The sequence below is a fragment of the Rhinoderma darwinii genome, chromosome 11, assembly GCF_050947455.1.
Source record: "Rhinoderma darwinii isolate aRhiDar2 chromosome 11, aRhiDar2.hap1, whole genome shotgun sequence".
Lineage (NCBI taxonomy): Eukaryota > Metazoa > Chordata > Amphibia > Anura > Rhinodermatidae > Rhinoderma > Rhinoderma darwinii.
This window is the reverse complement of record NC_134697.1, coordinates 71239334-71260197: the sequence shown is the minus strand read 5'-3', so window position 1 is coordinate 71260197 and position 20864 is coordinate 71239334. Positions and strand designations below refer to the sequence as shown.

The 20864-nt window shown below is 42.5% G+C and overlaps 1 protein-coding gene across 1 annotated transcript in view; it reads right to left on the bottom strand.

Annotated features, from left to right (window-relative positions):
- LOC142663936 (pulmonary surfactant-associated protein D-like) overlaps positions 1 to 20653 on the bottom strand; it is a 44010-nt gene extending 23357 nt beyond the window's left edge. The window contains exons 1-5 of the mRNA XM_075842787.1: positions 20525 to 20653; positions 20233 to 20401; positions 16826 to 16906; positions 16684 to 16728; positions 13587 to 13634 (exon numbers count right to left, since the gene is read on the bottom strand). Of these exons, the coding sequence (XP_075698902.1) occupies positions 13587 to 13634; positions 16684 to 16728; positions 16826 to 16906; positions 20233 to 20398 (340 nt within the window). The 5' untranslated portion in view covers positions 20399 to 20401; positions 20525 to 20653. The remainder of the gene's footprint in view (positions 1 to 13586; positions 13635 to 16683; positions 16729 to 16825; positions 16907 to 20232; positions 20402 to 20524) is intronic.
- Between the last annotated feature and the right edge of the window lie 211 nt (positions 20654 to 20864).

The window sequence follows — 20864 nt, the reverse complement described above, 5'->3', positions numbered from 1 at the left end:
ATGTGCCTCACATTAATAGTAATTAACCCCATCATGTACCTTACACATTAACCCATTATGACTGAGAAACATGATGGGGTTAATTACTATTAATGTGAGACATTCAAAATTCATCATCGCACCTCGCGCCTAACATTAGAAAACGAAAGAACTTTTTTTTTTTTTATTACTGTTGGCAAAGTAAACGAAGTATCGGTATCGAAGTCCAAATTTTGGTATCGGGACATCCCTACACTGTGGGTCGCGTCCCCCTGGGGGTTGCGAGTCACTCACCGAGGTCCCGGTTCCCATCAAAGCTGGAGCAAGGATCTGACATCTCCACGATCTAGCATTCCTTGTGCCCTGAGCGGCTCGACGCAGGCAGGCGGGATGTAGCGACATCATCGCGCCTGCCTGCGCTGAGTCACTCATACCACACACTGGAGGAGGCGAAGGATCCTCCACTCGACGTGGGAACGGGGATAGGTAAGTAATTATGCACATATGGGGGCATTATACTGTATGGGGGGGCTGATATTGTGGGGGGGGGGCATTATACTGTATGGGGGGCTGATATGTGGAGCATTATACGGTATGGGGCTGTTATGGGGGGGCATTATACTGTGTGGGGGCAGCTATGGGAGCATTAACTGTGTGGGGGCATTATACTATGGGGGCTGTTGGGCACGGCGTCTGGGCATAGGAGCGCGCAGGGGTCTGATGATGATGGTGGTGCTGGGGAGGGGTAGGGGGGCCCAAGCTGAATTCTTGCACCCGGGCCCATGAGCCTTTAGCTACGCCCCTGTGCCTGACGCCATCTGTCAAGCATGGTGGAGGTAATGTGATTGTCTGGGGTTGCTTTGGTGCTGGTAAAGTGGGAGATTTGTACAAGGTAAAAGGGATTTTGAATAAGGAAGGCTATCACTCCATTTTGCAACGCCATGCCATACCCTGTGGACAGCGCTTGATTGGAGCCAATTTCATCCTACAACAGGACAATGACCCAAGCACACCTCCAAATTATGCAAGAACTATTTAGGGAAGAAGCAGGCAGCTGGTATTCTATCTGTAATGGAGTGGCCAGTGCAGTCACCAGATCTCAACCCCATAGAGCTGTTGTGGGAGCAGCTTGACCGTATGGTACGCAAGAAGTGCCCATCAAGCCAATCCAACTTGTGGGAGGGGCTTCTGGAAGCATGGGGTGAAATCTCTCCCGATTACCTCAGCAAATTAACAGCTAGAATGCCAAAGGTCTGCAATGCTGTAATTGCTGCAAATGGAGCATTCTTTGACGAAAGCAAAGTTTGAAGAAGAAAATTATTATTTGAAATAAAAATCATTATTTCTAACCTTGTCGATGTCTTGACTATATTTTCTAGTCATTTTGCAACTAGTTTGATAAATATAAGTGTGAGTTTTCATGAAAAACACAAAATTGTCTGGGTGACCCCAAACTTTCTGAACGGTAGTGTATATATATATATATATATATATATATATATATATATATATATATATATATATGTATATATACTGGTCCTTCTCAATGGATTAGAATATAATCGAGAAGCTAATTTAGTTCAGTAATTCAATTCAAAAAGAGAGACTCATATATTATATACTGTAGATTCATTACACACAGAGTGATCTATTTCCAGCATTTTTTTCTTTTAATGCTTATTGTGGCGAACAGTTAATGAAAACCCCAAATTTAGTGTCTCAGAAAATTTGAATATTAATAAGCCCAATTTTAAGAATGATTTTTAATACCGAAATGTTGGCCTACTAAAAAGTATGTACAGTACTTTTGCCAGTGTGGGCAGGTGCCATGTCCTGCTGGAATATTGAATCAGCATCTCCATAAAGCTAGTCAGCAGAGGGAAGCATGAAGTGTTCTAAAATTTCCTGGTAGACAGCTGGGTTGACTTTGGACTTGATATAACACAGTGGACCAACACTGTTGTTGCTCAGTGGTCCAAAGTCCTGTTTTCAGATGAAAGTTAAGTTTGCATTTCAATTGGAAATTAAGGTCCCACTGCTAAAATTACCAATACCTGGTTTAATACCCACAGTATCGCTGCGCTTGATTGGCCAGCAAACTCACCTGACCTAAACCTCATAGTGAATCTATGGGGTATTGTCAAGAGGAAGATGAGAGACACCAGACCCAACAATGCAGACGAGCTGAAGGCCGCTATCAAAGCAACCTGGGCTTCCATAAGGGTATGTTCACACGTACTGTTTTCAGATGTAATTCGGGAGTTTTACGCCTTGAATTATGCCTGAAAAAACTGCTCCATTACGCCTACAAACATCTGCCCATTGCTTTCAATTAATTTTACGATGTTCTGTTCCCACGAGGTGTAATTTTATGCGTCGCTGTCAAAAGACGGCAAGCAAAAAGAAGCCCGCGTCAAAGAAGTGCATGTCACTTCTTAGGACGTTTTTGGTGCCGTTTTTCATTAACTCCATTGAAAAACAGCTCCAATAACAACCGTAAATTACGCAGCGAAAAACGTGAGTAGTTACAAAAAGTCTGAAAATCAGGAGCTGTTTTCTACTTCGTGTGAACATACCCTAACACCTCAGCAGTGCCACCGGCTGATCGCCTCCATGACACACCGCATTGATGCAGTAATTCATGCAAAAGGAGCCCCGCCCAAGTAATGAGTGCATAGCATATACTGGACATACTTTTCAGTAGGCCAACATTTCGGTATTAAAAGTCATTTTTGAAATTATATAATATTCTAATTTTCTGAGACACTAAATTTTGGGTTTTCATTACCTGTTCGCCATAATCATCAACATTAAAAGAGAAAAATGCTGGAAATAGATCACTCTGTGTGTAATGAATCTATATAATATATGAGTTTAAATTTTTGAATTGAATTACTGAAATAATTTAACATTTTGATGATATTCTAATTCATTGAGAAGGACTAGTATATACAGGGCCGCCATCAGGGCAGTACTAGTGGTACTCCCGTCAGGGGCCCGGCCACATGGCTGAAGAAAAGGGGTCTGCCGGGCTTTCGCCACCCCGGACTGTCGGCCCACCCTCTCCCCTCGCAGCCCCCCACTCGCGGGCCCCCCTTGCCCTTGTGGGCCCCCCCACAGCGCTTGCACTCCTCCCCTGCAGACCTGTTGTAACTTCACGAACTGGACGAATAACAGAAGGGGAAGATGCAGCATGAGAAGCAGAAGCTCCGTGTGGAGATCCCGCCCTCCAGACACATCCTTCTCTACACAGCCTACTGGACCTGCAGACTGGGGAGTGTCTCCCCCTCTCCATCCTGCTTCCCATTCCTCCTGACCCCACTTGTAGAATATATAAAGTCTGTTAAAATGTAGTTGTTTTTTTCATTTCCCTAGCGATTTTTGGCGAAATTTGGATACAAAACATGAAAAAATAGTGCTGTTAGGCTATATTCTTACAGTGCAGTCAAATCAAGTTTTGCCGCGATTTTGCAAAAATTGTGGCAAAAAAATGGGATTTGACCGCACTCTGTAACTATACTAAGGCCTTATTCAGACAGGCGTGTTCAGTCCTTGATATAAAGAGCGTGTATCAGCCGTATTTCCCAGGCCGACCACAATTCAGGGAGCTGGACTCCTAGCATCATAGTTATCAACGCTGCTAGGAGTTCCTGCCTATCCGCGGGAATACTGCCCCGCACTGTAATGATGTTTTCAGTACGGGACCGGGGATAGTATTCCCACGGATAGGGTGGGACTCCTATGATTATAGATAACTGTGATGCTAGAAATGCGGCCCCTTGAACTGGGAAATATGGCCGATACATGGTCCGTATATCCCAGACCGAACATGGACATCTGAATAAGGCCACTTGTCTCCTATTTTTGGTGCGGATTGAGCACTGAAAATTCACTACAAATTACAATATATGGCTATATTCAGACAAACGTGTAAAGCAACGACCATGTGAATAACCCCATAGAGATGCATGCAGCCGTATGACAGCCATTAAAAAAACGTCCTTCACACGGATGATTAACATGTTAGTCTGAATAAGCCCTAACTCATGTGAATGGGGTTTTCAAAAATCTGAATGGAATTTAGAACGTGCTGCTGATTTATAACCCCTTAACGCAATATCACGTAACTGTACGTGATAAGGGTTAGGTAAGTATAGAGCGAGCTCAAGGGCGATGTCTGTGTTACGCAGCCGACACCTCACTGCAAAGGGCGGAATCAAAAATCACTTTGAGTCTGCCTGTTTAACACATTAAAAGCTGCGGTCAATCGCGACCGCTGCATTTAAAGTGTTAGAATCAGGGGTACCTCCGCGGCACGATCGACTATTAACAACGGTTGTTGTGGCAGCCTGGTGGCCTAACAAAGGCCCCCAGGTCCGCCATCTTTGTGCTCCTATTAAGCGCTGCCTCCGGAAGAGCTTCAAAGGAGACTGTCAGAATCACGACATACTGCAATACATTAGTATTGCAGTATATCATGCAGGTGATCCAACGATCGCTGCTTCAAGTCTCCTAGGGGGACTAATAAAAAAAGTAAAAAACAGTTAAATAAAGGTTTTTTTATGTTTCAAAAAAAATAAAGTATTAAAAGTTAAAAAAAAAAACCTTTTCACATTTTTCCCCTAAATCAATGTTTAAAAAAAAGTTAACATAACTGGTATTTCCGCATCCGTAAAAGTCTGAACTATTACAATATAGCGTTGTTTAACCCGCTCGGTGAATGCCGTAAAAAAAAATATATAAAACACACAAATTGCTGTTTTTTGGTCACCTTAGCACTAAAAAAAAATTAAAGAAAAAGTGATCAAAAAATCGCATATACCCTAAAATGGTATCAGTGAAAACTACCGCTCGCCCCGCAAAGTCTAAGCACTCACGTCGCTAAATTGATGGAGAAATGAAAAAGCTATGGCTCTCAGAACATGGCGGCACAATTTTTTTTTTTAATTTAGCAAATAGTTTTATTTTTTTAAATGTGGTAAGACATAAAACAAAACATATAAATTTGGTATCGCCGTGATTGTATCAACCTATAGAATAAGGTGAATATGTCGTTTTTACTGCCTGATGGATGCCATAAAAACAAAACCCCCAAACAAATGGCGTAATCGTTGTTTTTTGCACCTTTTCACCCCACAAATATTATTTTTCAGCTTCCCAGTACGTTATGCGGTACAATAAATGGTGCCATAAAAAACTACAGCTTGTCCCGCAAAAAACAAGCCCTCATAAGGCTATATAGATGGAAAAATATAAAAAATTATAGCTTTTGGAATGTGGGGAGGAAAAAACAAAAGTGAAAAATGGCGGGAGGGAAGGAGTTAAATCAGCTGCATGTCTATTATGTTGCAGAATTGTAACATATTTCATCCTTTACAATGTAAGGCTATGTTCACACTGAGTTTTTTGACAAGTTTTTTGACGCGCAAACCGCGTCGCAAAACTCGTCAAAAACGGCCCGAAAATGCCTCCCATTGATTTCAATGGGAGCCGGAGGCATCTTTTTCCTGCGAGCAGTAAAACCGTTTTGCAGGAGAAAGAAGGGACATGCCCTATCTTCGGGCGTTTAGGCCTCTGACCTCCCATTGACATCAATGGGAGGAAGAGAAAGCGTATTTAGCGGCATTTTAGGCCCGCGGCGCTCAATGGCCACGGGCGAAAAACGCTGCGAAAATCGGCGTGCAGGGAGAGGAAAATCTGCCTCAAACTTCCAAAAGGAATTTTGAGGCAGAAATTCCGCCAGCAAAAAACTCCATGTCAACATAGCCTAAAGGGTTAATTTGCTGTTAATCCCTAGCAAATTCTGTAACGCACACATTGAGAAATTTGGTGCACAAAATCTGCATCAAAACTGCAGGTAATTCCGCAGGTAAAATCTGCACCTGCGGTTTTTACATTTTGATGCAGAAATAGGTGCAGGTTTTATGTTGCAGATTTTTTAAATTTTTTTTAAACATTCAGAAATAATTTGCAAGCAGAAACGCAAGATAAATTGACATGTAGCTTATTTTCAAATACGCACTGCAGGTACATTTTTGTGCAGAAAATGGGACATGATTAGATTTCTTGATCTCATTTACTTTGCTGGTCCTGTATTACACTGCGGATTTGCTGCACGAAAATACCCGCAACAAATTTGCTCGTAATAAGTATCGTGTGCATTTAGCCTAGCAGAATTTTTTTTTAACCGACTCTAAGGGCTTATTCAGACGAACGTGTTAAACGTCCATGCAACACGCCTTGCACGAACCTATGTTAGTCTATGGGGCCGTGCAGACTGTCCGTGAGTTTCACGCAGCGCGTGTCCGGTGCGTAAAACTCACGACCTGTCCTATATTTGTGCGTTGTTCGCGCATCACGCACCCGTTGAAGTCAACGGGTGCGTGAAAATCACGCGCAGCACATGGAAGCATTTCCGTGTTACGCGCGTGATTCGCGCAACAGCAGTAAAAAGTATGAATGAAAACAGAAAAGCCACACGTGCTTTTCTGTTTACAAACATCCAAACAGAGTGTCAGGCTAGGTTCACACGACCTATTTTCAGGCGTAAACGAGGCGTATTATGCCTCGTTTTACGTCTGAAAATAGGGCTACAATACGTCGGTAAACATCTGCCCATTCATTTGAATGGGTTTGCCGACGTACTGTGCAGACGACCTGTAATTTACGCGTCGTCGTTTGACAGCTGTCAAACGACGACGCGTAAATTGACTGCCTAGGCAAAGAAGTGCAGGACACTTCTTTGCAACGTCATTTGAGCCGTTCTTCATTGAAGTCAATGAAGAACAGCTCAAATGTTTGGCCGTCAAAGACACCTCGCATAATGCGAGGAGGAGCTTTTACGTCTGAAACGACGCATCTGTTTTCTCCTGAAAACAGTCTGTCATTTCAGATGGAAAAGCCAGCTAGCGTGTGCACATACCCTCATAATGATGGCGGCTGTGCGAAAATCACGCAGCCACGCATCATACGCGGCTGACACACGGAGCTGTTAAGTACCTTTTGCGTGCGCAAAACGCCACGTATTTTGCACGCGCAAAACGCACACGCTCGTGTAAATCCGGCCTAAGGCTGTGTTCACACTGAGTTTTTTGCAGGAGGAAAACTCTGCCTCAAAATCTCAAATTTTGAGGCAGAATTTTCCTCCTGCAAAAAACTGCACGTCGTTTGCCGTCATTTTCGACACTTTTTCGCTGCGTTTTTCGCCCGCGGCCATTGAGTGCCACTGGCAAAAAACTCAGCGAGATACGCTCTCTCTGCCTCCCACTGCCTCTGCCTAAGGCCCTGTTCACACATGTTGGATTTGATACGGTTTCCGATGACATGCCGATGATTCTGCATCCCATGCATATGAGGTTTCCGCAACCCAGTTCATATGCTGCGAAAAATTTTACATGTGTATTTTTGTCCGCGCCATGAAAAGAAATCCGCCACAGCAATAAGTAGCATGCTACTTATTTTCCATGAAAAAGCCGAGAATAAGCAACTTTGAATGACAATGGGACTTAGGCCTTGTTCACACAGTTTTTTGCAGGCAGAAAAATCTGCCTCGAAATTCCTTCAGGCTTTCTCTGCCTCCCATTGATGTCAATGGTAGGTCAGAGCCAGAAATGCCCGAAGAAAGGGCCAGTCGCTTCTTTTTACCGCAAGCGTTTTTTTCTGCTCGCGGGAAAAAAACACCTTCGCCTCCCCTTGAAATCAATAGGAGGCGATTTCAGAAGTTTTTTGACGCAGTTTGCAACGCGGTTTCCGCTGCAAAATTGCGGCAGAAAACTCTGTGTAAACAGGGCCTTATTCTTATGCGGATCTGCTACACGCCTGTGGCACACGCTTCCGATTTTTGCTGTTGAAAAGCACATTGAACTTTAATGGCAACGTAAGGAGCATCAGTTCTCCTTATATCCTCCCAAGCGCTTCCCCCACCCTTACTCCTTAACGCCGAAGGACGGATATATCCGTCCTCAGCAGCTGCTAGTTCGCGCAGGAGGATGGATATATCCGTCCTCTCATCGCGTGGGTAATGCCAGTGTACCCACGCGATCAGCGGCAGGAGCACGGCTGTTATACACAGCCTGGCTCCTGCTGCAACTGCCGGAATCAAAGCGCGCTCCGATTCCGGCAGTTTAACCCATTAAATGCCGCTGTCAATAGTGACAGCGGCATCTAATGTGTTTGACAGAGGGAGGGAGCTCCCTCTGTCACCCGATCGGCGCCCCCGCAAACAAATCGCGGGTCGCCGTAGGGTTTCCATGACAGCCGGGGGTCTAACAAAGACCCCCAGGTCTGTCTTCAGCAACTGCCTGTTAGGCGATGCCGGAGGCATGACCTAACAGGTTGCCTGTCAGTTTTACACTGACAGGCAATAATGCTTTGGTATACGAAGTATACCAAAGCATTATATATGCGATCGGCATATCGCATAGTGAAGTCCCCTGGTGGGACTTAAAAAAAAAAAAATCAATCAGTTAAATAAAGTTTGTGGGAAAAAAAAAATAATTACAGTCAAAATCAAATAAAACTACTTTTTTTGCCCAAAAAGTGGTTTTATTCAGTAAAAGTGTCAAAACAAATAACACATACACATATATGATATCCCCGCGATCGTAACAACTTGACCAATAAAATGAACACATTAAATAAACCGCCGGATGAACGGTGTCCAAAAAAAAACGCAAAAAACAACGCCAAAATTCTCTCTTTTCTCCCATTCCCCCCATAAAAAATAAAATAAAAATTAATCTATAAGTCCTATGTACCCCAAAATAGTACTAATGAATACTACACATTGGCCCGCAAAAATCAAGCCCACATACGGCCACATCGACGGAAAAATAAAAAAATGACGGCTCTTGGAACGCGGCGATGCAAAAACAAGTAATTTTTTTCTAAAAGGGTTTTTATTGTGCAAACGTAGGAAAACATATAAAACCTTTACATATTTGGTATCCCCGTAATCGTGCCGACCCATAGAATAAAGTTAACATGTTATTTACGCTGCATAGTAAACGCCGTAAATTTATAACGTGAAAATTAATGCTGGAATAGCTGCTTATTTTCAATTCTCTCCTAAAATAAAGTTAATAAAAGTTAATCAATATATTATAAGCATCTAAAAATGGTACAATTACAAAATACAACTCGTCCCGCAAAAAAACAGCCCTTATACGGCTATGTTGACGGAATAAAAAAAAAGTTACGACTCTTGGAATGTGACCATGAAAAAACTAAAAATAATCCTTGGTCATTAACGTGCAAAATGGCCCGGTCATTAAGGGGTTAAGGCTTCCTTCACATTGTGTTGTTGTCCTAAGTATATCGTGTACGCCAGGAAATCTCCTAACGTACACTATAAACAATGTAGACGATAATTCACAGGACTCCATTATGTCCTTTTAGCTCCGTCGGGCTGGTAGACGTCGGTCAGTGGCGTAGCTATAGGGGTCACAGCGGTCGCAATTGCAACAGGGCCCCGAAGCCAGGGGGGCCCACGGCCCCCGGCACCACATCTATAAAAAGTTACTATAATAACTCGGGCCGCGGGCCCCTGTTACTATAGTAACAGACTGTACTTACCTTCCTGGTTCTGGATCGCAGCGGAGGTCCTGACGTCAAGTGCTGTGTGCAGCACATGACGTCACAACGCTATGCGCCGCGCACAACATCGAGAGGATAGAACTTCCGCCGCGGCTGAAGAGGAAGGTAAGATTAGTAGCCCTGACTGCTAAAGCTGACTGGCGGGGTCCGACTCCCGGGACCCGCCAATCAGCTGTTTTGAAGGGGCCGCAGCACTCGTACGAGAGCTGCTTCCCCTTCATTCCGGTCACACTGTGAATCGGTGTCGGCGATTCACAGTGTGAGCGAGTAAGTGAAATTAAGGGGAAGCAGCTCTCGTACGAGTGCTGCGTCCCCTTCAAAACAGCTGATTGGCTGGGTCCCGGGAGTCGGACCCCGACACATCAGCTATTGATGGCCTATCCTGAGGATAGGCCATCAATGTTTAGGGACTGGACAACCCCTTTAAGCCTACGATGTAGCAGGCTTAGAGGGCCCATGAGACAGGATCACAGATTGTGTGATGCTGTCTGCTGGGCCCTGTATCTAAGCCAATCACATGGTAGGCTTAGATACATGGCCCATGTGTGATCCTGTCTGATGGGCCCTGTATATAAGCCTACTACACTGTAGGTTTAGATAGAGGGCCCCAGCACACAGTAATCTTGTACTGTATAAGATTACTGTCTGCTGGATTCTGTATCTAAGCCTACCTTGTGGTAGGCTTAGATACAGGGTCCCACAGATAGTATCACACATGGGCCCTGTATCTAAGCCTAACACATGTGTTACTAATCGTTTTTTGTGTGTTTTCTTACAGGTTCGGTCGTTGGACTACGTCGGATTCCAGGACTGCTTCGATGACGGCTTTTTTATTATTAATAAAATGCTTGACGAGGGTTGTGTTTTGTTTTTTTTATTTCAATAAAATATTTTTTCTATGTCTTTGTGGGTTTTTTTAAACTATATTACTACCGCCTTAGTAATGGCCGCCGGCTGATTGACAGTATCCATTGCTAAGGCGGGGCTTAGTGTTAACCGGTGCAGAGGCTAACATTAACCCCCTTTATTACTCCGGTACCCACCGCCACCAGGGGTGCTGGGAAGAGCTGGGTATCATCCAGTACTTGACCATCTGTAGTGATGGTCGGCCACTGGGGCGGCCGCCGCAGGCTGGTATTATCAGGAGGGGAAAGGCCAAAAACAGTGGCCTTTCCCACCCTGGTGATGCTAGGCTGCTGCTGATCTATTGTATCTGGCTGGTTATGAAAAATGGGGGGGACCCCACGTCATTTAAAAAAAAAAAAAATAATTGGAAAGAACGATGTGGGGTCCCCCCCCCCAATTTTCCTAACCAGCCAGATACCACACAGCAGCAGCAGCCTAGCATTACCAGGGTGGGAAGGGCCACTGTTTTTGGCCTTCCCCAGCCTAATAGTACCAGCCTGCGGCCGCCCTGGTGCCTGCCCGTCACTACAGATGGTCGGGTACTGGTTCATACCCGGCTCTTCCCAGTACCCCTGGTGGTGGTGGGTACCGGGGTAATAATGGGGGTTAGTGTTAGCCTCTGCACCTGCTAACATTAAGCCCCGCCTTAGTAATGGAGGTTGTCAATCAGCCAGCGGCCATTACTAAGGCGGTGATAATAAAGTTTAAAAAGATACAAGCACATAGAAAAAATATTTTATTGAAATAAAAAAACACAACCCTTATTAACCATTTTATTGACAATAAAATAACGCTGTCATTGATGTCGTCCTTGAATCCGAAGTCCAACAACCGAACCTGTAAAATAACACAAACACACAAAAATAAACAGTAACACATAAAGAAGCAAAATTATTATTCTTACCTTTCCTGGGTCCAGCGCTGGAGCTGCAATGTCAGCGAGCTGAGTCCTGTATCTAATCCAATCATGTGTGATACTGTCTGCTGAGCCACTGTGTCTAATCCTATAATATGTGATACTGTCTGCTCAGCCACCGTATCTAATCCTATCATGTGTGATACTGTCTGCTGGGCCCTATATCTAATCCAATCATGTGTGATACTGTCTGCTGAGCCACTGTATCTAATGCTATCATGTGTGATACTGTCTGCTGAGCCACTGTATCTAATCCTATCGTGTGATACTGTCTGCTGAGCCACTGTATCTAATCCTATCATGTGTGATACTATCTGCTGGGCCCTATATCTAATCCTATCATGTGTGATACTGTCTGCTGAGCCATTGTATCTAATCCTATCATGTATGATACTGTCTGCTGAGCCATTGTATCTAATCCTATCATGTGTGATACTGTCTGCTGAGCCACTGTATCTAATCCTATCATGTGTGATACTGTCTACTGAGCCACTGTATCTAATACTATCTATAGTTGATAGGGTCGTAGTGCTATAGATATGCTATGCTGTCTCATATACACACATACATTTTTTTTGGGGCGGACACATATGTATTGGGGTTATTTCCCCTGACATTTTAAGTCCTTAGTGACGCCCCCGGCTGCTAGTGCTGCATTGTTGGGTCACTTAGGAGACCCAGCGATGCAGCTGAAAGCTGCGGACCGTCGGCCATGAGGAGTTTGCGGGGGGGGGCCCAATAAGAACTTTTGCATCGGGGCCCATGAGCCTTTAGCTACGCCCCTGACGTCTCTTTCCCCTTTCTTTGAAGGATGGAATAGTGTAGTAGACTATGCTATTCCATCCTGAGGAGTTGCACAAAAAAATGTATACCGCTCCTGACATTAGTATGTGGACAGTGACGTCAGGAGTCCCCAGGCAGAACATCACAAGTGCTCTACACGTGTACTTTGTCCCTGGGAAAGCTCCTGACATCACTGTCCGTATATGTAAAGTGACGTCAGGGGATTCTCCAGGGCCGGAATCCCTGGCCAGAGCGTTGCTGACGCTCCGGCCGTGTACTCTGGCTTTGCAAAGCTTCTGACGTCACTTTACATATATGGACTTTAGGAACAGCGCCATAGTCCCTGGGCTGAGCGCTAGTAAAAGGCTCCAGCCCTGTTCATGGACAGTAACTTCAGGAGTTTCCCCTGGGCCATTCCCCGGGCAACGTATCCCACTTTATGCCATACAGTCGGATACGTTTTGGCTAAATAGATCAAAATCCAGAGCGTTAACCGGTCACTGCCGGCTCTATGGTTTCCTTCACTGTAATTGACATCAGCACCAAATCAGTTAATGCGTATAACGTACAAACGTGAGTGCCACACTCTCCGTTGCCCACCCCCGGTAATGGCTGTATGAGGCCCAGAAATTCCTGATGGTGGCCCTGAGTATTTATATATATATATATATATATATATATATATATAAATAAAATCAACTTTTAAAATGGAGCACGCTGTATGCTAATTACTCATTAAAGGCTAATGGGACGCTGCTCCTATCCTGAAGAGTCACTTAGTTCTGCCTCCAGACACCCTTTCCATGTTGATTGACATCTTCCTGGCTGTTCTACATCACTATCATTCTCCTACAACTTTCTCGTAAGCGACATTGCATGGGCACGCACTGTGCAGCGAGGTGTTTTTTTGCCGGACTTCATTGCTGCACCGGAAGTATAAGGCAACGGTGCATCCGATTGAGTTTGTGTGTGTTTCAAATTTTGAAGGAGCCGCGCCGCTTGTATGAGCGCTGCTTCCCATTCCTTTCTACTTGCTCACTGTGAATCATCTACACACTTGCAGCGATGGTTCACAGTATCTCCCATTCAAGGACACAGATATGACAACTTATTCTGAAAAGTCCCCTAAAAAGTTAGGTACGCTTTAAATAATATTTGCAAAATACTACTATGTTTTGCATGTCACTTGAATCAATAATGAAGAAAAGTGTATATCTTTATATCAATAAATAATCATTCACATTCTCCCTCAATTGTAAAATTGTCATCCTCTGAATGAAAATTTATACTAGCACTTAAATGGTAGTTAGATAAATTTGCTAAATTTTGTTCACACGTCCCAGTTTCCCTTTTGTAACTAAGAACCACTGATGTACAAGCACACTTTATTGATACTTTGATTATTTACCTGTTTGTCCAGCACTGTCACCTTTTTCTCCCTTTGGACCTGTCATTCCTAGATTAAAGGGTAATACTTTTGAGAAAGATTCATATAAATTACCTTAGATTAGTTACATCAATGAATAAGACGTGGTTGAAGTGCCTAAAGAAGTGCTTGTCTTTATTAGGCTAAATTTACACCGTTTGGGATTTTCACTTGGCGGGACTGTTTAACCCCTAGACACACCAGGACGCAACTGTACGTCCTGGTGAGACATTACTTCCTGCACCAGGACTTACAGTGTAACAGTGTGCACCGGGAACCGGGGAATCAGCTGTACTCGACAGCTGACACTCCTGTGTCACCGTCAATGGATCCATAATAACGGTCCAATGCCGGCGATCACATTGTATCTACGTTTAAAACTGTTCCCGGTACTTGTAGTTAAGTCCAGGAACGGTAACTACAGTTCCCCCTTGCCTCATGTCCCATGTGACCAGCAATGGACCACTAGCAGTGGGCCATTGCCGGAGATTGTTGTAATTGGTGGGTTTGTTCAGACCCACCAATCAGAGTGCCTTTTCACCCAGGGTGGGTGAAAAATAAGGGATACAGGCTCTGATCTTTTAAGGTATGTTCACATGCACTGTTTTCAGATGTAATTCTGGCATTTTACGCCTCGAATTACCCCTGAAAAAACGGCTCCATTACGCCTACAAACATCTTCCCATTGCTTTCAATGGGTTTTACGATGTTCTTTTCCCACGAGGTCTAATTTTACGCGTCGCTGTCAAAATACGGCGCGTAAAAAGACGCCCGCGAAAAAGAAGTGCATGTCACCTCTTGGGACATTTTTGGAGCCGTTTATCATTGACTCCATTGAAAACCAGCTCCAATAATGTCCGTAAAATACACGTCGAAAAACGCGAGTAGTTACAAAAACGTCTGAAAATCAGGAGCTGTTTTCGCCTGAAAACTGCTCCGTGTTTTCAGACGTATTTTGCTAAGCCGTGTGAACATACCCTTAGGGTATGTTCACACGCAAACTCAAAATCATCTGGAAATACGCCGGGTACATACTTGGAGTACCAAGAAAAAATTATTTTGCTTGGAGACAAGGTGGGGGAAATGTCTGTTTCTCCAAGTTATGTTTCCCGAATAGTTCCTGGGCAGCACTTTCCAAGTGAAGTGCCTGCCATAGCAAAAAAACAAAAAACGCAGGGCACAAAAAAGGTGACGTGTCTGAACAAAAAGGGGTATCCGAAAGGATACCATATTATCAGTGTGACATTTGTCCATCCAAACCCGGACTCTGCATGTAAGACTGCTTCCGTATCTACCGTATCTTCTGTATTTTGTCTTTTACCCATTTTTAAAGTTGGACACTCACAAAAAACTAAAAATTCTCATTATACCCCTAAATGGATATCTAATACTATAACAAATGTGTATGATCTGCACCATTTTTTCAGGCCTATGTTTGTGCCCAAAAATCATCTAAGTAAAAATAAGGCATAAAAATCCTTGTGGTGCTACTTCACTTCCAGGCACTGCTATGTGTCCAGACAACATATTTAGACCACTTTGGGGGTATTTAGGAACTTGGAAGAAATAGACCAATAAATGGTGAGGCGCTTTCCTTCACTTACATGCTTTGTGTCTGAAAAATCTGTCCTATAAATTACGTATTTTATTATTCATACCAGATTTCCACTAAATTCAGAAAAAAAACGATGGGGGTCATAAAAGTGATCAAAACCCTAGATAAATTCTCTGAGCGGTGCAGTTTACAAAATGGGTAACTTCTTGGGGGTTTTCACTGTATTGGTACCTCAGGAGCTTTGCAAACGCAATATGGCACTTGAGGACCATTCCAGCAAAATCTGTGCTCCAAATGGGGCTTCTGGGTCCTTCTGTGGGTCCAAACAGCAATTTATTACCACATATGCAGTATTGCCGTAATCGTGAGAAATTGCTTTACAAATGTTGGGGTGCTTTTTTCTGCTTTATTCCTTGTAAGAATTTAAAAATTCTATTTTGTTTCAGGAAAAAAAAGTAGATTTTCATTTTCACAGACAAATTTAAATAAATTCAGCAACAAACCTGTGGGGTCAAAATGCTGACTATTACCCTAGATAAATTACTTGAGAGGTGTAGTTTCCAAAATTGGGGTCACTTTTGGGGGATTTCCACTGTTTTGGCACCACAAGACCTCTTCAAACCTGACAAGGTACCTAAAATATATTCTAAAAAAAGAGGCCCAAAAATCGCCTGTGTTTCAGTCCAGTAGCACGCTAGGGCCACATGTGGGATATTTCTAAAAACTGCAGGATCTGGGCAATAAATATTAAATTGCATTTCTCGGCCCGTTTTTCACAGATCTCTTGCTAAGCAACGGCAGGGCGTGCCAAAGTTCCCTCCATTCAACACACAAGATGGATTTTAATGGACCATTTAAAATGGAAGACAAACGGAAGCACAGTATCCGTTTAAAACAGAACAACGGAACGGACGTGGAGTGACAATGGAAACCACACGGATGTCACAACGGACACACGGATCGGTTTTAAACGGATGTAAAAATGGTGAAGGATGTGTGCATGACAGGAGGGGTTCCGGGGGGGAAAGTGTTTTGATCATTTTGACAGGTTGTCACAATGATCACATGCCCAGAGACCTCGCCTTTTGTCTCTAGGCAGAGCTCCGTGATGTCACAGAGATAAATGTCGCTACAGTGCAGCAAAGAGTGTCAATCTACAGAGCGTTCCGGAACGTCCCTGCAGAGTTAATTGCGGACCGCCCGGACGTTTATAGTCTTTGGGCGATCCACAACTGGTTAAAGAACATTCAGTCATTATCTGCACAATGTGAGATACCGCTGTCTAAAAACATGCTGATGAAATTGTTCTTAGTGGGCAATTACAATCTATGTACATTGCTGCAGACTAAATAGATATTAGATAAATATGTTTATAGACACATTGATAAGAAAAAAATAATTAGATTACTTTAGTTTTCCGAACAATCAAATTTCAAAAAGTTTATGGTAATATGTTTATTATTTTCTGATAACTATCAATACATTGTCACTATGTAATGGCTGTAATGCATTGGTTATACATACCTGGTGCTCCAGCATTTCCTCTTTCGCCTTTTTGCCCAGGTAATGCTAAGCAGGGAAACATAAAGGTCAAATTATTTGAACATGAAATTTAATAATACATTTCTTATAAATTATAAAGTTGAAATCAAAATAATTAGCGCACCTATATTACCCTTTGGTCCTTCTTTTCCTGGTGGGCCAATGCTGCCTCTTACTCCTTGCATTCCTGGCTCTCCAGGAGGACCTAAAAAAAAAGAATAGATGTCCATGGGACCTTGGGTTACCTTAGTTTTAAGTATACAATAGGTAGCATAATCTAAAACTAGGGCTGTAGGTTGAACAGATTCCCATTCATGTCCAAATGTTGCTAATTTTTGGATTAGAACAATAAAATTTGTCTATCAATAATATTGTCTAACTGTAATCTTGTTCTTAATCATTTTAAACTTTTCATTAACTAACTTTTCCACACATGGTTAGGCAGCTATTAAAGTGATTTTTGCATATTTTTTTGAGTTACTGTGCTTATAGTATGTGATAAATGGTAAAGACATATTAGCACTCCTAACATTTAAATGGTCTCTAACTTTTTAACACACTTTGTATAAATCAATAGTACTAGCGTATATAAGAAACTTTGTAATATATCTTATTAGAGACAAATAAAGATTAATTAAGAAAAGGCAGACCATCAGCTCATTGAAAAAAACAGATTACAGCTTCCCATAGAAGTCTAGGGAGAGGTAAGTGGGGGGAGGAGATAGCAGAGAGGGAGAATCAGAGAGACTCAGACACAATGAGACTGTAGCAGCTTCCTAGTAAGTTTCATATTTCATCCTAGTACTGGATTCACAACTACACGACATTGCCGATGTATAATCTCCTCCATGTTGTTGCTGCTGCTTCTATACATTCTCTGTACGCAGTGTATAGAAGACATGATAGCAGTTCTCAATAAAAGATCTCCTAGATCCTATGCACTTGACTCCATTCCTGATCCTCTTCAGCCTGGCGCCGATACCCGTAATTACACTGCATTTTTTCTCTTCACCTTCTGACTCTCACCTTGTCCCAGGTACTAAGGATTTAGCACCCAGGGACTGCAGTGGGTGGCAGCCGGCTATCTACACTTCACCACCTCATAATAGTCTCTGAGCAGCGCCGCCATCCCCTCACCTTTTTGCTGTACTAACTCATGATAGCAGTTAGGCTCCGACAACTAGCTCAGGAAAACTGCTAATTAGAGATAGAGCCCGCAGAGAGAAAAACTGCTAAAAAAGTGCAATATACAAGTCAAATAATTGGGGCCGTCATCAGGGCAGTGCAGCTGTGACTGCAAGCAGGGGCCCGGTCACAAGAATTAGAAATTTGGAGCAGGACCCCAGCGGTAGTTACTTTGGAAAAAGGATTGGGCCCTGCAATTAAATGAGACTTGTTCCTACTGTTCCTCACATAGTAGAAGCTAGAGTGGAGCAGAGGAGGTCATTTTCTACCTTCAATATTTCCTCAGCAGCTGCCATAGCCATGACAAGTGAAAACGGTAACACTCAGTGATGTGCGTAGTCTATCTAGCTTACATAGTCACTGAGGTCAATAGACGGAACACTGTGTATACAGTACAATGGTTAAAAAGAAAAAAGTTCTCTGCCTTTCGTACTGTGTGTCAAGGGGTCTCTTGCCCACATCTCTTTGCAGTTGTGATTCTAGAACGTCATATATCAAATCGAAATTGGAATGCAAATATATAGTAAAAGTAGCATATACTGTATATTCATACACAAACTTTGATTTCTAGAAAGTGACTTTGTGACTTATTATGCCAGTATCATTATAGCTGCAATGAGATCCTTGTACTAAGTAAGGCTTGCATTAAAAACAGATGTATATTGGTTGACATTACTTTTATAGATGGTTCATTACACTGTCTCTATATGGTAAATTTTGTAAATTTGTGTACAAATTCAGATATGCATATACACTAGTAATAGCTTGGTTTCTAAACTACTCAATTATATGTATTCAAGAATAAATATTACTAGAAATGATAGTTGTCTATAAAAGTACTAGAACACAAAAACTACAAACGTGTACTTTTTTTTCTCTTTTTGAATACTCATTTTTATTAGGGTTTATAAAATACATCCAGTGAAACAGTTTAAGAGAAACACAATAGCCCTCCATAAAGACAAAATGGATGAATGAACAATACATCAATAGTTCCAGAGAGTGCCATGCTGTGTGTTGAAAACCATCATGAACAGATGCCCACACTGTTAGAGACCGCTTGTTGATAAAAGATCGCCCTCATAAAATGAATAGCTTTGGGCCTGTTCACATCAGCCTTCGCTTTCCGTTCCGGGGTTCCGTCGGAGATTTCCGTCTGGTGAACCCCGCAACGGAAAGTGAAAGTGAAACCACAGCTTCCGTTTCAGTCACCATTGATATCAATGGTGACGGAAACATCGCTAATGGTTTCCGTTCGTCACCATTCCGGCAGGTTTCCGGTTTTCCGACGGAATCAATAGCGTAGTCGACTCCGCTATTGATTCCGTCGTTAAAACGGAAACCTGCCAGAATGGTGACGAACGGAAACCGTTAACGATGTTTCCGTCACCATTGATATCACTGGTGGCTGAAACGGAAGCTGTGGTTTGTTTCAATTTCCGTTGCGGGGTTCACCCGACGGAAACCTCCGACGGAACCCCGGAACGGAAAGCGAACGCTGATGTGAACAGGCTCTAAGTCTGCGTTTCTTTTTGCAAGGTTGCTTTTATTCACTCCATGTGGAGTAAATATTCGACCTTTGCAACAACCAATGCAAAAAGGTACTGTTTCAGGGTTTGCCCAATACTGAAGTATACTTTTGCAGGTTGCACTCGCCCAAATGGATCCAGAACAGGGGAGAATCTTGAATCTCCAGGGTCCCAAAACAAAATCAGGACCCTCCACCATCTCAAATGATTTATAGTACTGACCTCTTTATATGGGGCAGAGGGAATTTTTGGGCCCCCTGAGGGTCTAAGATGCGGGTGAAACCATAACCTCCGCAGCCCCTATAGTTACACCCCTGTTTTATATCCCAGAGATGTGATTGTAAAACTAAACTGGTAAAGTAAGATCATTGTTGTTGAAACGTTTATTTATTTATGATTGCAACACAGAAAGGGTTAATTTAATGTATATGAATTATACAATATATTATACAATATGTGATGTTCTCTCAAGGAGCTGCTATTACTGATCAGCACACACAAGCATTCTGAAAAAAAAAAAACTTCTAAAATATAGAATATTGTAGGACAATAATATAAGATGGACAATAATATACATATGACTGTTCTCATATATGAAATGTTTCTTTTTTATTTTTTTTTAATTCCCATTCTATTTTACAAAGAAAATGATGACCATGTAAACATTTCAGTAAATGCTACTATATTTACTAGGGAGAGAAACAAAACGACGACCGACTTAATACCTCATATTTTATCTTTGTTTTGTGAACTATGTCTAATCTATTCAACTATAGGGAGTGGCTATTTGTAATCTTCATTTGTCCATATTTCCTACCTGAATCTCCCTTTAATCCGTTGATTCCATCTCTCCCATCCCGTCCGTTTAGACCTGGAAGTCCTTGTATTACAGAGCACATGGGAGAGGTGTCTGACAGAGTCCCGGTGAATATCATTATAAGTATTGCAGCTATGAAGCTGATGGTCCGGTAGGGGACAACCATGTCCTAATTAGAGATACAAATATTTTAATAATCTCACAATGGTTAATATTTTTGTGACTTTTTAAGGAATCTAAAGAAACTGCGCTCAACATAACTAACAATTTCAAAACATCGGTGTTCACTCACCTTTTTCAGCTACTTTACACAAATTGCCTGAAATTACCTAAAAACTTAATGTGGTGCAAGTTTTTTTGTACCAAGAGATTAGCTTGTAGCAAACCCAGTTATGACATATGAGTGCAATGAGTGCAATGCTTTTTAGTTCGCAGTTTATCGATTACTTAGAGATATCTTCGTGAACTTTGAGCTGGGATGGACAATAAAAGGATTCCGTTTTTTCTTTTAGTAAAAATTTGTCACGCTTTAAAAAAATGGATCTGGTTGTCAGGTGATATTGTTTCCTAAAACTGCTAAAATTAAATAAATGGGAAAATATACTTTTTCATACAATAAAAAATTCTTAATA